The sequence below is a fragment of the Hakea prostrata genome, chromosome 11 (assembly GCF_041222555.1).
Source record: "Hakea prostrata isolate BN-2017 chromosome 11, UWA_Hpros_2, whole genome shotgun sequence".
NCBI classification, from domain to species: Eukaryota; Viridiplantae; Streptophyta; class Magnoliopsida; order Proteales; family Proteaceae; genus Hakea; species Hakea prostrata.
In genome coordinates, this window is record NC_142610.1 from 19,494,962 (window position 1) to 19,511,522 (window position 16,561).

Genomic DNA, 16,561 nt, shown 5'->3' on the forward strand with positions numbered 1-16,561 from the left:
CCCGGGGGGATCGAGGACCCCCGATATACTTCCACCCAAAGGTGTCTCCCTCTCTTCCCGAGTATGGTATACACACGGACAGAGGGTGCAAGAGATTTTACAGTTTTGAATTTTGCAAGAGCAACTCAATTTTATAAACTCCTTGCAGTACCACCAGGAGGTGGTGTCCTTATTTTGTGATGCTAGCATGTCTGAGAATGCATGGCGAGGTGGTGGGTTTTAGGTTCGCCTCAATTTTGTATGCTCAAATGACCTCGGTGTTTAATGTCTTCTTTTCGCATGTTTGCTTCCGATCCTTGGATTGTAAGTTTATTATTCACTTTTATAAGGTTTAGTATGACTACATTTTCAGATTTAAATAAAAATGTTATCATCGGTGATATCATCATTCTCTATACAAATGGTGCATGGCAGAGAAGGGTTGGTATCATAAACAACCTCCAACGAGATTTGAACTCAGTACAATCATTTATTAATGAGATGTTGGTCCTTGTCTACTAATTCAATCATTTCGGAATTGGAGCGGCTAGGGCTGCATCAGGGATAGGTTGGGTTAGCTTTTTGAAACCCAATTCTATCTCTAAATGCTTTTAGTTAAGTTCATTTTCGCATTGATCCTGATTCAAGACCCTAATAGGTCAAGCCAAGCTCAATTCCGCCCTGATTGTCTTTAATCATCAGATTGAGTCAACCCTAGCTCTTACCCTGATTAGCCTTGTGCTCGTCTCTAATAGACCTTGACCTTGTCCCTCATTGTACCTGTGCCAGTTCCTGTCGGTGATAAGTATACATTTTAGGCAACAGAAACTTCGTATATCATACAATACATTTGAATTTATGTCGTCGTGTAGAGACTATTAGCCTTATGTTATCTTAACAAAAAGAATCCAAAATTGCTTTAAACTTTTAAGCTAAAAGAAAGGAATTTGGGGGGCGATCCCTCTCATAATGTGTGGTGGAGAGATACGAGGGAAACATAGACCTCTACGTTAACAGATACATACTCAAAAGAAAAGGGAGGAGATCGAACCACTCACGATAAAGCTTAGATTTCTTTGATAATGCCATTTTTGTTTGTAAAGAAAGAAACAAGAAGATGAAGAGGAAGCCAAATTAAAGAGCAACATTATTTCTATGGTGGACCAGTTTTTTGTGACAGAAAATAATCGCGGCAGTGATAGAAGCCATATCCTGAGTAGATGCAGTGCTCAGTCCATCCAAATATGCTTTAGCGATAGAAAAACGTACAGTGCAGTGACTCTGGAAGAGAACCATGGTGTGATGGACTCTAATTAAGCCACACAAGAAAAAGAATATTCTTGAAACCAATCCATCTTAAACTTCACAGCTCAGTACACTCGTGAATGACTTTCCATTGTATAATCATCTCAGGGATCACCTTTCTATTCAACTAAATATATATGCCAAGATCACACCAAAGATACATAGATGTAGAGGATACAAAAATAAACGTTACCATGACAAAAAGACTTCTCAACTTAGGAATTAAGAAACATGCATGGACTCATGCATAAACCATCAATCTAATATAGAAGGGCTTATGATTTTAGCTGCAAGCAGTGATCACTGACAAGCCAAGTATATTAGGGTTCAATATATATTGGTTCTAAGCTTGAAGAAGATATGCTTCCAAACCCTTACAGAACTTGGTGACATGCTCCAAATAGTTGATTGCCTCGGGGACGTCTTCACTTCGCTTCTCATATTCTATAGTGCAGTTCACAAAATTCTTTCCATCTTTTGTTAGGACTTGCACTTGCAGTTTGTACTTGCTATAAAGCTCTCCTAGATGGCCATCAAAAAAACTCATTGTGATTGATTTGTTTTCTTCATCTACAGCTTCCACCTTGCCTTTGGTAGAGACTACTGTATCCCCACCTGTGTTTAACAAAATACAGCAGAAAAAATATTTAAAATTTCCAGTTATGAAACAAATCTATCTGTGGCTTCTTGAAAACATCTTTTGACATTGTGAAAACAAAAGAATCATTCTAAACACCTACCTAAGACAATGGTGTAGCTATTGATGGAATCCACGCTCTTTCCATCTCCTTCATGCACTTCAGATTTATGGAGATCATCAGGAAGAGCCTTGTCAAATAGGGTTCCGTGATCTATTAAACCTTGAAAATACTCATCTGGAGAGGATTTGATTTCCAGTTCCACTGAGAGCTTTCCACTGACACCCATTGTTCCTAAGGTTCAGAAGCAAATACTGGAGAAGAGAGAGAAATTAACTACAAAGAAGGGAAAGAGATGGATAAGAGACTTTAACATCCCGGGAGAGAAAAATCAGATTAGAGGGTCTGGAGCAATGCAGCTGTGGGACCTAGACAGCCTAATGAACATCTGGATAATTGCTTATCTAGATGATTTTTATACGTTTTGTTGCATTTTGATTGGACGAATTCTGATTGCGGAGGATTTTGGATGACTTACTTTATTCCTTTTAATGATACTTTACATAAGAAAACTAAGAAAGAAACTTCTGTAATTAACTACGTAGTAATAATAATTAGCGCTACAGACATACATGGATATTCGGAGCAATAATTAAGTTTAATAGCATATGCAAGTTAATTACCATCATCAATGCAAAAATACGTGAAGATTAAATGAGCTATAATGAAGTCTAATTTTTGCAGCTGTGATAATTTGTGCTTGGTTGGTAAATAATGATGCTTTATAATATCAATCCCGTATTTTTTTTTTTGAATATATATGGTTCAACAAGGTTTTGATTAGAGACCTATTCATTGGTGGAAGGATAAATTTGATTAGATCTACATCCAAATTTGCAGATAAAAGGAGCGCCTTACCATAATTGTCAAGACCAATATTTAAAACCTTTTGAAGGTAAAGGTATTGTTATAATGTTATGTGAATCAAAAAGCTATAATTGAGCTTGATTCTTAAGTTTGAAGTCAATTCTAATTACAAGATTACACTTTACTTACGAGAACATAGTACATTAAAAGCGAGATTTCTGTTTTTTGGTAAGAAATGAGGGAAATGTAATAAAATCTTACTGTAGATATCTCTAGTGACCGTCAATTTTATTCATACCAAAATCACTCCAAACATACATGGATGTAGAGGAAATAAAACCAACATTTCCATGACAAACTGCTAAAATCATTGAATTAAGAGAGAGAGTTGTGTATTGAAAGTTGTGTACATGGCTTCTTTATATAGAAATAGAGTCCTTGTTCTTTAGTATTCTAGGACTCTTGTAGTTGTGATCTTCCAGATTTCCTGAGTTATAGTGTTTGGATTTACATAAAGATAAGTGTTTTAGATTACATAAAATATTGACCAGAGTTTTGTAGAAATTGTAATCTGTATCAAACTCTTCTTTGGATTGGTTAGAGTGCCTGTGAGTACCAATTATAGAGATCTTATCGAGTGCAGTGGCTAGTGTTTGATCAACTGTGGAACTCTTAGAAGCAACCCTAGCCGCATAAACTTGAGATGGAGTGGCGGCTAGAGTTTTGGTTGATTTTCCAAAAATATCCCTAATACAAACAAACTTGACTCATGCAAAACCAACAATATAATACATAGAAGGGACTATAATTTTAGCTGCAAGTAGTGTGATCATTGATAAGCCAAGCCCTAGGTCTAACTCGATCGTTCTAATTAGCTTGAAGAAGATGGGCATTCAATCCCTTAGCAAGCTTGAATGTAAGTTCCAAATAGTTGATTGGCGCAGCAACCTCTTCACTAAATTTTTCATATTCTATGGTGCAGTTCACAAAATTTTGCCATTCCTTGTCAAGATCAACTTGTACAAGCAACTTATAATCATTGTAAAGTTCTCTAACATGTCCATCAAATGCAATCACAGCCCATTAAGGTTCGGTTTTGGCCAGTTCAGGCTATAACGAGCCAGTGTAGTTCGATTTTAAAGGTTTGGACTGCAAATTGGCACCCCTAATTTATGAGGTTTACAGCTGATCTTTTTCTCTATATTTTTGTATCAATTATGATTAAAAAAATTTGACTGACCAAATTAGAAACTTGTACTTTAATTAGGGCATAGCAATTTATGGCGTCACTGGTTCCCCCACTACTATTATGGATTCTAGCCAACTTGTTTCTTGAAATGTCTAACCGGCATTGTAAATATAATAACAAAATTAATAGTTCATGTAATATATACAATATTTTGGTACAACAATGTAATTGCAATAAAATAATTAATTATAGAAAATGGAAGATAAAGATCAAATCTGAGAGCAGCTTAGACAACCTACTTTTGGACAAATCTGTACTAAAAATAGTAATAATCATAATTCACGTGATATAGTAAGATTTGATAAATGGCAATCATCAAATTAATTATTGTGTAATTATATATAATCTATTAATTTAACCGTCATTATTATGTAAAGATAACTTAAATAAGACATAAGGATGCATTGGAGAAGCTATTAATAGTAAACATAATCAAACATTTTCTTAATGATATTAATATGTAATGCCTGATGCATCAACGGATCTCATTCAACATAAAAAGATGATTGATTGAGAATTTAAACCAAACTATATATAGACATATTTTATTCATATATCCTCCCATTACCGGAAAAAAAGTTTATATATATTCTCCCGAGAAAAGAACTGCTCCCACCATGCATTTCAATTTAATCATTGAGAACAGATATATAGTGCTCTTTAAGAGCTGTTCCCTGCATATTTCCACTTGATTTATTTTTGGTTATAATAAACCATTATGCATGACATGTTTAATAATTTGACTATAAATTTTTTTTTAATAATAATTAATATGACTATGGATTGAAGATTTTTCTAAATTTCATACTTTGTCGATGGATAACTGATGTGTCACAATTATGAAAGTAAATCAATGGAAGAGAGAGAAGCTTTGGAGAAAGATGGTGCAACAAGAGAATCGGTGTTTCAATGTTTGCAACCTCCTAAAGGGGCAGGTAATGGAATTTTTTTATAATGTGTAGGGTGGTAAAACCTATGCAGGGTTGTGGGGGAGTTCAATGATGCCTGAAATTGACTCCCTCCCTTCTCCAATGCAGGCAGGTTCGTATCATCGCATTGTAATTCCCCAACAAGAGTACGAGCTGCAGCACACTCAATTTCGTTTCTCTTTGATTGGGAGCGAATTTTTGACAGAAGACAATGGGTGATCTACGTGAGTTGGCTTGTAAAGCATGGAAACCAAGTCAAAGTGTTCTTTTATATTCCTTGGGGAATGGTTTCGTGATTTTTCAATTCATAAGTGAGGAGGATATGTCAGAGGTTTGGCGAAGAGGGGTTTGGAATATCAGCAATCATTTGATTTGTTTCCAGCATTGGCCATAAGTTTAACATTCATGCTCCCAATCTAACTTGGATTTGATCATAACTGACCAAGGAGCATTAACATCTGAAATACCCCAGCAAAAAAAATCTGCTACAGCATGCGTCTGTCTGTAACAGTGAGAAATCTCCCACTGTATAGAACCCGAAAAATAGACTACTTAGATCATAAAAAATATATATAACAAAAAACTAGATAACCCGAAAGCCTCTCTAACCAATAATTGAAACACTATATTAATTTATACGGCTATGGTTTCTCTTGGTGACATCTTTGCTTTATTATATTCTTTTTATTTATTTACTTTAATTTTCAATATATTTATTAGCATACCATTTGCAACTGCAAATGCAGATTTGAATAGGCAAGTGCCTTTCGTGTATAATCAGAATATGGATAATATAAGAGAAAGTGTGCCCCACATGAGGAATAAAATGGATAGAATTGTTGAATAATTGCCATGAAATGCCAAAACTTTTGGTGAGATTACTCAACAATTAAGCAACTTTTCCAATCACTGTTGATACTATAATATAGAGAAATTAAAGCATGAGGTGCCCACCTGATCATAAGCATAAGAAAAATGGAAAAGTAAAGTTTGAATAGAAGGTGCAATCTAAAGAAAGATTAATTAGCTAATCCTAACGTACTATATATCCATGCATCACAATTCTCAATTTCTTCATAGCATTTACTACCTTTCTTAAGAGTCGTGTTTCTTCAGCTGTTCTTTTGATATTGGTTTTGAAGAATATTAAGAGAAATGGGTCTCACTGGAAAGGTTTCAGTGGAACTGGAGATCAAATCTTCTCCAGATAAGTATTTTCAAGGTTTGATAGATCACCAAGCCCTGTTTCACAAGGCTCTTCCTGATGATCTCCATAAATCTGAAATTCATGAAGGAGATGGAAAGAATGTGGACTCCATCCTTCACTACAACTACGTCTTAGGTAAGACTAGCCAGATGGCCCTGACCTTGAAGTGTTTAGAATGATTTCTTATCTTCAAATTTGTGTTTTTGATGAAATGCTTTTTCTGAATTATGTTTAACACAGATGGGAATAATGCTGTCACTTGCAAAGGAAAGATTGAAACCGTTGATAAAGTGAACAAAATAATGTCTCTCTATTTATTAGATGGACATGTCGGAGAGCTCTACAGCAAGTACAAGATGACCATTCGAGTCTTTACAAAGGATCGCAAAAACTTTGCCAACTACACCATAGAATATGAAAAGCTAAGTGAGGAGGTCCCTGAGCCACTTAACTACCTGGAACTTAAAACTAGGTTCGGTAAGGGGTTGGATGTGCATCTCAGTCAAGCTTAGAACCCAGAAGTTGAAACCCTAATGCTTGGCTTGTTAGTGATCACAGCTTGCAACTGTTGTTTGATTATGAGTGTGCTTGTTTCTTCCTTGGTTAAGATGTTTGTGTCATGGCTTTCTTATTTCTATCTATGTAATTTGTGATGATGATCTTAGAATATTATAATAAATGTGGTCACTGAACCTTTGTAATACATTTTATAAGATGCTAATGTTGTACTAATGTAGCCAGAGCCAACTAGCCCAGGATCCAGTAAGAATAAGCTTGCGGAAGCAGTAAAAGTGGTCCTTCCAACCACCAACCCCCCTGCGCGCTCCCCGCCCCTCCCTGCCTCGGCCCCTACCCCAAACAAGCTTACTCTTTATGAAATTATTATTGCCCCCTCACTTCTAATCAAGGTGCGAAATTCCGGTGAACTTCGCCGGGAACTTCACCGAAAGTTTCATCGAGAAGGGACGGGAGAAGCGAGATTGTTCTGGGATGTTGCAGGTTGCAGGTGGGCCTGGTCCAGCGGGGAGGTCTGTTTAGTAGCTCGAGCTTTACCCTTCTCCTTAGATCAATTACTTCTTGCTATATATCAATTCAAATTTTGAAATCCTGGTCTTTGATGCCAATTGTAATTCGCTCTTATTTTCTGTATTAACATTTATCATGGATCACACTAGTTGCTTTCGTTGTTAGAACACAATTTTTTTTTTTCTGATAAATTTTTATAAGTCAAGATTAACTATGAGACTTTCCTTTATTTTGATTTGGTTTGCTCTTGATGGCATCATGATCAACAACGTACTTTTAGAATTGTTACACCACTTGTTACATGCAAAACTGTATTTAGTATAATAATTAATTCTATAAATGGAAGGAATCATCACAAGGTTTCTGCAAATTAGGGTTCCCAGCGTATTACCTGAGTGCTTCAATAAGTAGACCTTAGGAGATAGATCTCGACTTCAGATCTTTGGATTTGATTTAAAAAACCATATATTTTGATATCAACTACAATTGCTTTTCCATCCTTTATTTTAAATACCCAGAAAGCAGATTTGCTATTTTTACGATGACAAAGAATTTTCATTGTAGCTTTGAGTTAGATCACATTTCATTTTTATCGATTTATAAACTTATTATTTATACAGGTCCCCCAACCCTAAATGAAGATAGACGATTTAGATTATAGAAAATTAGATAACTCGAGAAGCCTCTCTAACCAATTGAAGCACCAATTAGGTAATCTTTTTTATGGATGTGGTATCTCTTTTCCCTTATAATCTTCCATTTGTTTCTTTATTTCAATATATTATTCAGTAAAAAAAAAAAAATTTTGTAAACATTCAGTAAAAATTTCAGACCATATCATTTGCAACTGCTAATACAGATTTTTGAATAGACAGGTGCTTTTGCGTGCAATTAAAACATGGGCAATTAAGATATTTTTTTCCTTAAAACTGCCAAAATTTTTGGTGAAATTGCTCGACAATGAGGCAATTTAGTCAATCACTGACGATAATATAATATGGAGAAATTAACGTATGAGGTGCCCACCTCATCACAAACACAACACAACACAACACAACAAAAAAAAAAAAAACCCTTGTTTTTTGAGGTCCTTGATCGAACAGCTTAACTATCTTGGAACTTAAAAGCTAGGTTAGCTAAGGGGTTAGACGTGCATCTCATTCAAACTTAGAATCAAAAAGTTGAAACCCTAATGCAATTTTTAGTGAACCTGCTGTATTGCTCTTGAATCTGTTATGCTCTTAGGTTGGTTTATAAACAACATGAGTCAGCTTTTAACTAGTTGTCTGCATACAAAAAGAATGGTAAGAGTGGGTCGTTTCTAAGGACGGGAGCCACCTTAGATGATCTAATCAGATTCTGGATAATACAATTCCTCTTAGTGAGGAGTTAAAGCTCAAAGAACTCTAGATTCGTAGGGTAGTTGCGAGAAAACTAATGCAAGACTTTTTCATGGCTTACCTTCTTTCTTTAATCCTCGACCTTTATACTAAGGTTTCATGTTGCCTCCCCTAGAGAAAGCTCTCCCCCCTCCTTAGATTAGCATATACCAAATAAGGGGCCTGAATTGATCGTGACACCTAGCTTGCTGGAAAAGCCAAAGTTCAAATCTTCTTGAAGAAATTAAGGGTTTGACACACCTGGCCCCAGATATTATCAAGAATCCAAACCCACGTAACCCTTTGATTTGATGTGTTCACTTATAAACTCCAGACAGATCATCAGGGAGCAGTCTCGAGGAGATTATGATGCATTAATACCCTTATGATGAATGATGATAAGTACTCAGGGTAGTAGACTAGAGCATTAAATGTAGAATTTAACGTTCTGATGCCTCTTTAGCCAAACTCCAGTTGTCCACCATCTCCCTGCTATCTCTTCCAAGAAATAACTTCTCAAAAGATATCTTATAGACACCCATGCCGTCATGTCTCCTATGTCCACATGGCTCCATCGTAATGGTGACCTCATTGAGAAGTCACTTTCCGGAAAGAATATATCTACCAATTCTCCCACGCTCCTCAAACTGGATCGAAACCGAAACATGCGCCATACCGAACAATTCATCCCGGTTCTTTGGTCTAAGAAAATATGACATAACAAGCTACAACTGTAGTTTAATTATGTGTGAGCTTGCCTCTTCCTAGGTTGAGATGTTAGTGTGTTATATTGTAATATTTTTTTTTCTTTATCCCTATCTATGTGCTTTTAATGAAAATATCATAATAAAAAAATGTGATCAATAATTCTTTTTAATACATTTTGAGTAAAGATGCTAGTGTTGGCTCAATCTAAGGCCAACTGCTCCATGAACCAGTTGGACTCTTAGAGGCTTGTGGAAGATCAAATGCAACGAGAATAAAGAATGGTTGCTCCCCCCTGCCCCCCCCCCCCCCCTTTTGAGGATTAGATGGAGAAAATCTCTCTCCAAATGCTTTGTCTTCATTTTTCATCGTCTTCTTACTTTCTAACTCATGGCTCATGAAGCTCTTTACAAAACATGTTTTGCACTCAAAAGTAGAGAAATAGAAGATGATGATGACAAGATGTTATATTGTGACTCAAGTTCTTCTACCTGACTTCGAAGATGGACTTGCATTGACATATTTTTGTGAGCCACTTTGATCTATCTGTTTATCCAATTAAAGTCAGTCTGTGTTCTTCTATGATGTTGTATTGTGAGATTTTGGATCTTCGTCTTAGAGTTTTGGATGAGAGTTCTCATGACATCATTTTGACAATTGGGTAAGAGATCTTCATTCTTTTCTTCTACATAGTGAAAAATTCTTCTTCTTCCCCATGGACATAGCACATCCACCACCACATTGGTATGTAAACCAAGTTAAATCTCCATGTTCTTTTCTTCTAGTGGTCAGTTTCTATTCATGATTTTTTCATGTTCATGCTAACATGAGAAAAGGTACAAGTGATATGAAGTGATTGCTGTTGCAACACTTCCCACAGGAGATTGGGGGGGGGGGGGGGGGTACCCAGTTTATCCGTAGCAGGCCTCGGGCACAATTCGGATTATTGTGGTGTTGGACCATTGGCAGTTCTAAATCACTTCACTGAGATTCTTCTTGCTACTAGCTAGTGGGTCATATTAGCTGAAATCACTACCTTTCTCCTGCCAGTGTTGGAGGTAAAGCTATATGATAATAATAATTTCAACCTTGACATACATCCTTCTTCACCTAGACTGTTTGGTATATCAGACCTTACGCATTGCTATCACAATCTGTAACACATTCAGATCAAGCCTGAATTGTCTATATTTGACTGATGAACGTAAATGATTATCTAGTTTAATGGTGAGATTTTGTCAACGAGATGAAGTACAACAATTCCTTGGAGCCTATGAAGAGGGTAAGATATGCTTAGTAAATCCACACCCATCTTCTGTAGTGTGGGAAATGTAATAAAAGTCTTTCTTTAAATCTTCAGTGACCACCTTTTTTATTCATACCAAGATCACTCCAAACATACATAGATGTAGAGATTAAAAAAAAAACAACAGAAAAACAAAAAAAAAAACTTTCCAATGACAAACAAACTTCTCAACTTGGAAAGAAACATAAAATCATGCATAAACCAGTATATTATAGAGGGGATTATGATATTAGCTGCAAGCAGTGATCACTGATAAGCCAAGCACTAGGGTTTAACCCCTTGGTTCTAAGCTTGAAGAAGATGGGCATCCAACCCCTTAGCCATCTTGGTTACAACTTCCAAATAGTTAATTGGCTCAACAACCTCTTCACTTAGCTTTTCATATTCTATGGTGCATTTCACATAGTTCTTGGCATACTTTGTGAAGACTTGCACATGAAGCTTATACTTGCTGTAAAGCTCTCCAACATGTCCATCAAATACATTCAAGGTGAATAATTTGTTCACTTCATCAATGGTTTCTATCTTGGCTTTTGTAGAAACAGCTGTAGCCCCATCTGTAATACAGAAAAAATAATATTGAAATTTCTCATGGGTATCTACAGAACAAATTTGCATCATTTTAAAAAAACAAAATCCCAAATTGTGAAACACTACAAAAGATTCAGTTCTCACCTAAAACATAGTAGAAGTGATTGATGGAGTTCAAGCTCTTTCCATCTCCTTCATGTACTTCACACTTGTGGAGATCATCAGGAATAGCCTTGGAAAATAGGTTCTTAATATCCATCCAAGCATGAAAATACTTGTCTGGTGAAGATTTGATCTCCAGCTCCACAGAAAGTTTTCCAGCAAGAACCATCTCTCAACTTTCACAAGCAAAGCGCTGAAACTCTGAAGGGTGGGAGATGAACAAGAGAAGGAAAGTTGTGAAGTTAAGAATTGAGAGTGCATGGGGTTTTATAGTAACAGAAGAAATCAAATCTGATTTTAGAAAAAAATCATAGACTTACCCAAATTTCTCCCTTTCATGCTTCTGACAATTTGTGAGGTTGACACCTCATCTTTTTCTCCATATTTTCTCCTAAGAAAATAACTACTCCCACCATGCATTTCACTTAAATCATTAAGAATGGAATTGATTAGATGTGCTCTTTAGAGCTGTCCCCCTGCATACTGCATAGTTCCACTTTATATTTTTATTATGTTATAATGAACCATTATGCATGTTATGTTTAAGTAACATGACTATGACAATAATTAATACGAAAAAGGTTAGTAAATTTTTCTGAGTCTCATAGTTACAGGTGGGTAAGTGATATGTACGTCCATCTATTTGAAAGTCTTCTCTAAAACTCGCTTCATCCCTTGGTAAAGGAGGAAAAGCCCTTAAAGTCCCTGATAGATTGAAATTGATGAGTAAAGTACTAGTTAGGCATTTCCTAAAATCATCATTTCTTACCCAAAAAAAACCATCATTTAATTATCAGGATAGCTTGGGTTACATCACAAATCCATTTTTTCTATTTACAAACTTATAGTCTACAAGAGGGTTTGGGAATACCTATTGTATGTCCTAGAGTACAAAAGACTGTAGAAACCTCATCAATCTAGAGCATGTTATATCTACAAGTACTACATGACTCAACTTCTGAGACAGTGCAAGCAAAAGTGATGCTAAATAATATGGCCAACTGGCCAAGTAGTGTCATCTAGTGATGGCAATAAGTGCTGAAGATTTGCACCATTTGACACACACTTCTTAAAGGACCACACACTTTTTTTCTACTACCTCGATTGCTTTGTGTATTCCATCCAAAACAGCTTCTATTTGCATCTTATACCCATCTTTGCCCACCTGCATATGTACACATAAGCCTGGACTTATCAAAAAGAAACTCTCATCACCAACATTTTATTGATCCATCTCGAACTCCTGCAACCACTGAAGTGGTTTTTTTAGAAACAAATGAGAATCAGTGAAGACTATTAAAGGCTGTGGTATTATGACATCCTGTGAATTCAAGAGTTTGCGATTTCCTATTTACTTAATACGTACCCATTGCAGACAACCAGAAATTGATGTTTCCCAGTACTTTACTTGGATGATCTATTTTGAATTTTTCTGTTTCTATTGTTACTTGTTACTATGTGTGGAAAGGCAGGAATGGTACATCAAAAAGGCTGGATGAAAATTATGAAGGATTGAAGTTGAAGGCTGTGGTATTATGGGATCATGCCAATTCAAGAGTTTGCAATTTCCCTGCTTACTAGGTGGTTGCACCCTCACTGAAATCTATTGTTGACTTTTCCAAAAACACTACTCAAGTGATCAACTATGATTACAAATCAATAGTTATTCACTAGCATTGCATGACTTTAATCATATTTTGAAGCATAATGACTGATGTGATCCCCATTGAACCAAAATGTTCAACATAGGGACTACATAGAGCAAGTAAGTAAACTACAAGGACACAATTCTTGGTTAAAGCATCACAAAAAACCATGTCCTTGATGAAGCTATCCCTCCTACAATAAAGGAAAATAGAGAAAGCAAAACATTGAGAATATATACAGTTCTGCAATCGCATCTGTACCCTCTAGCTCCACAGGTCTTCAAATGTGCTTTCCAATCGGTGTGTATTTTTTCGAACGAATGCTTATCACATTTCCATTTCTACAATGATGCTTTTTAATCCCCTTGAGGTCACCCAAAGCTCTCAAGGATCATTATGAAAGCAAGAAAGCTCAGGGCAAACGTAGCCTCGCTTGCAGACTTTCTTTGGTCGGTCGTTGCTGTAGTGGTTTGTGATGAAGTTGCAGATTTCGCGTTGAATTCTTTTGTTGTGAGAAACCTGTGTTTCAACTTTCAGGCCGTTAAGGGAAAAGAAGAAAGCAAACGGTTGCAAGAAATAACAAATTAAGTAGTGGGAGAATTAAATTATTTAATAAACAGTTCAGATTTAATTGACAAACTTAATGGTTGAATTTGTATGACCATTCGGCCAAGCTAATCTCATATAATTTTGTAGAAAACAAGATTTAATTAGTAATTAAACAATAGGACAAGTGCTCAACAAAAATTATCCCTAAATAATTTATTTTTTTTCATCGCTGTGGTATCTTGGTGACATAGTATTCTTTTTGTTTGTCCACTTCGATTCAATATATTCAACCAGTAAAAACTTCAGAGTATATAATCTGCTACTTCTAATACAGATTTGAATAGATAGGTGCTTTGTGTGTAATAAAAATATGGGCAATCAAGAGAAAGTCTGCACCACCTGAGGAATAAAATAGAATACTTTTGCCATAAGCTGCCAAAAGTTGGAGAGCTTCACAGCAACTACAGGCTGATCATTCAAGTCTTTACGAAGGATCACAAGAACTTCACCAAATACACCATGGAAAATGAAAAGCTAAGTGACGAGGTTCCTGAACCACTTAACTATCTGGAGCTTAAAACTAGGTTTGCTAAGGGGTTGGATGCACATCTCATTCAAGCTTGGAACCAGGAAGTTGAAACCCTAATGCTTGGGTTGTTAGTGATCACAGCTTGCAACTGTTGTTTAATTATGGGTGAGCTTGCTTTTTCCTAGCCTGAGATGTTTGTATGTGATGGTAATGCATTTTTTTTCTTTCCCCTTTATCTCTATCTAAGTATTTTGTGACGATGGAATAACATAATAAAAAGTGTGATCATTAATCCTTTGTTAATACATTTTGAGTAAAGATCGAATGCAGCTCTCTTAATTTTAGAATTACATAAAAAAAATTCTCTCTCCAGAGGGTTGTCTTGGCAATCTTCTTTCATCTTCTCATCTTACTTTCTAACTCATGGTCCATGAAGCTCAATACAAAACATGTTTTGCTCCCCAAATAGAGAAGAAGAAGATGACAAAAAAATCTGCAAGTGATATGAAGTGATTGTTGTTGCAGCACTTCCACAACAGACGGTTTGTTGGGTAACCAGTTTATCAGTAGCAAGGCTTCTGGAATAATTGGGATCTTGTTGGTATTGGACCATTGGCAGTCCAACATCAATTCACTGAGATCTCCTTACTGGTTGTGGCTCAAGTTAGTATTTCATACAGTTTCTTTAAATGAATGTAATATCGTCTTTTAGCTTCTTAATTCTAACGAATAGGAAAAATAGACATTGAATATCCAATCTTAATATTCTCTTAATGTGTGTTAGAAGTGAAGGGGGCAATAGAAATTTCATAATGAACAAAGTTTAATTAAAAATTAAGCTATAATACAATACAGTATGCAACAATTATTATCTTAAAATCTTATGAAAGATCATTCAGTGATCACCTTTTTTATTCGTACCAAGATCACTCCAAGCATACATACATATAGAGGAAATAAAACAAACATTTCCATGACAAACAAACTTCTCAGCTTAGTAAGAAACATGGGAATCATGCATAAACCAGCAATAGAAGGGATTACAGATTTTAGCTGCAACCAGTGATCACTGATAAGCGAAGAATTAAAGTTTAACTCCTCGGTTCTAAGCTTGAAGGAGATGGGTGTCTAACCCCTTAGCAAGCTTGGCTGTAACTTCCAAATAGTTAATTGGCTCAGCAACCTCTTCACTTAGCTTTTCATATTCTACTGTGCAGTTCACGAAGTTCTTTCCATTCTTTGTGAAGACTTGAACGTGAAGCTTATACTTGCTGAAAAGCTCTCCAACATGTCCATCAAATGCATTCAAAGTGAGTGATTTGTTCACTGCATCTATAGCTTCTATCTTGGCTTTTGCGGAAACAGCTGTAGTCCCATCTGCAATCCAGAGAAAATAGTATTGAAATTTCTCATGGGTATCTATAGAACAAATTTGCATCATTTAAGGAAGAAAAATACAAATCCAAAGTTGCGAAACACTACAAAAAGAATCAGTTTCAATCACCTAAAACATAGGAGAAGTGATTGATGGAATCCAAGCTCTTTCCATCTCCTTCATGGACTTCAGACTTATGGAGATCATCAGGAATAGCCTTGGAAAATAGGTTCTTATGATCCAACCAAGCATGAAAATACTTATCTACAGACGATTTGATCTCCAGCTCCACTGAAAGTTTTCCAGCAAGACCCATTTCTCTCTACTTTCACAAACAACTCGAAGAAACTCTGAAGGGTGGGTACAAAGTTCAGAATTGAGAATGCATGGATTTATAATAACAGAAGAAACCAAATCTGGTTTTTAAAAAATCATATACTTATCCAAAATTTCCCCCTTTTGCCCTGACGACTTTTGAGATTTGCACCTCATCTTCTTCTCAATATTTTTTTAATCACTAGTGGATGATAATTAGAAATTTCTATTTGGGGAGTGGCATCACTGGCTCCACACTCACATGTTTTTGTATTTTAGGTGTCAATGTCCCCTATGCTAGTATGGGTCCTAGACAACCAGTTTCTTGGCAATATTAACTGATATTGGTAACTGTATATCCAAGAGATGAATGAATGGCAGCCACTTGATAGATTTCCTATGTGCTAAAACTTGACTTGTGGCCAACTTTTGAGGCAAAAAGTTTAGCTAATCTATAACTTAATATATTTTGCCATACATGATTTTCAATAATACTAAAAATTTAGCTCCATGCTCATTCAACATGAAATGAGTGGGAGAGTAAAGACAAACTATAGACATATTTTCTCTAGACTTGCTCCCACCATGTTTCCACTTAGAATATTAAAAATTCATTTAATTAAATTTGCTCTTAAGAGTTGTTCCCCGCATATTTTCACTAATTTCTTTGGGTTGATGATGACTACTCTTACATGTTTAACGTGATTATAGAGGGAATGTCTTTTTTCTTGTACAATCAAAGGCAGAGCTACCTAAAGAAACTTTACTTCAGTAAATGTGCAGGACCGTCATGCGAAACAACTAGAGTCATTGGATCAAAATCTCGACTAGAATTTCAGATACGACAGTCTAAATTTCCGCATA

General features: G+C 35.9%; 3 protein-coding genes across 3 annotated transcripts; 1 reads left to right on the plus strand and 2 right to left on the minus strand.

The window, feature by feature from the left end:
• Window positions 1–1,353: 1,353 nt before the first annotated feature.
• Window positions 1,354–2,253, minus strand: LOC149000657 (MLP-like protein 423). The gene is made up of 2 exons (XM_089140436.1): window positions 2,025–2,253; window positions 1,354–1,899 (listed from the first exon to the last, which is right to left on the minus strand). The coding sequence occupies exons 1-2, from the start codon at window positions 2,209–2,211 to the stop codon at window positions 1,628–1,630; spliced, it is 459 nt and encodes a 152-aa protein (XP_088996562.1). The 5' UTR covers window positions 2,212–2,253; the 3' UTR covers window positions 1,354–1,627.
• A 3,776-nt stretch (window positions 2,254–6,029) lies between these two features.
• LOC149000658 (MLP-like protein 43) lies at window positions 6,030–6,894 on the plus strand. The gene is made up of 2 exons (XM_089140438.1): window positions 6,030–6,309; window positions 6,415–6,894. Exons 1-2 carry the CDS (start codon window positions 6,123–6,125, stop codon window positions 6,684–6,686), a joined length of 459 nt encoding a protein of 152 aa, XP_088996564.1. The 5' UTR covers window positions 6,030–6,122; the 3' UTR covers window positions 6,687–6,894.
• Window positions 6,895–10,609: 3,715 nt separating this feature from the next.
• Window positions 10,610–15,760, minus strand: LOC149000659 (MLP-like protein 34). Its single transcript, XM_089139201.1, has 6 exons — window positions 15,512–15,760; window positions 15,119–15,384; window positions 14,953–15,060; window positions 12,383–12,448; window positions 11,266–11,452; window positions 10,610–11,147 (listed from the first exon to the last, which is right to left on the minus strand). The coding sequence occupies exons 1-6, from the start codon at window positions 15,696–15,698 to the stop codon at window positions 10,876–10,878; spliced, it is 1,086 nt and encodes a 361-aa protein (XP_088995327.1). The 5' UTR covers window positions 15,699–15,760; the 3' UTR covers window positions 10,610–10,875.
• Window positions 15,761–16,561: the final 801 nt, after the last annotated feature.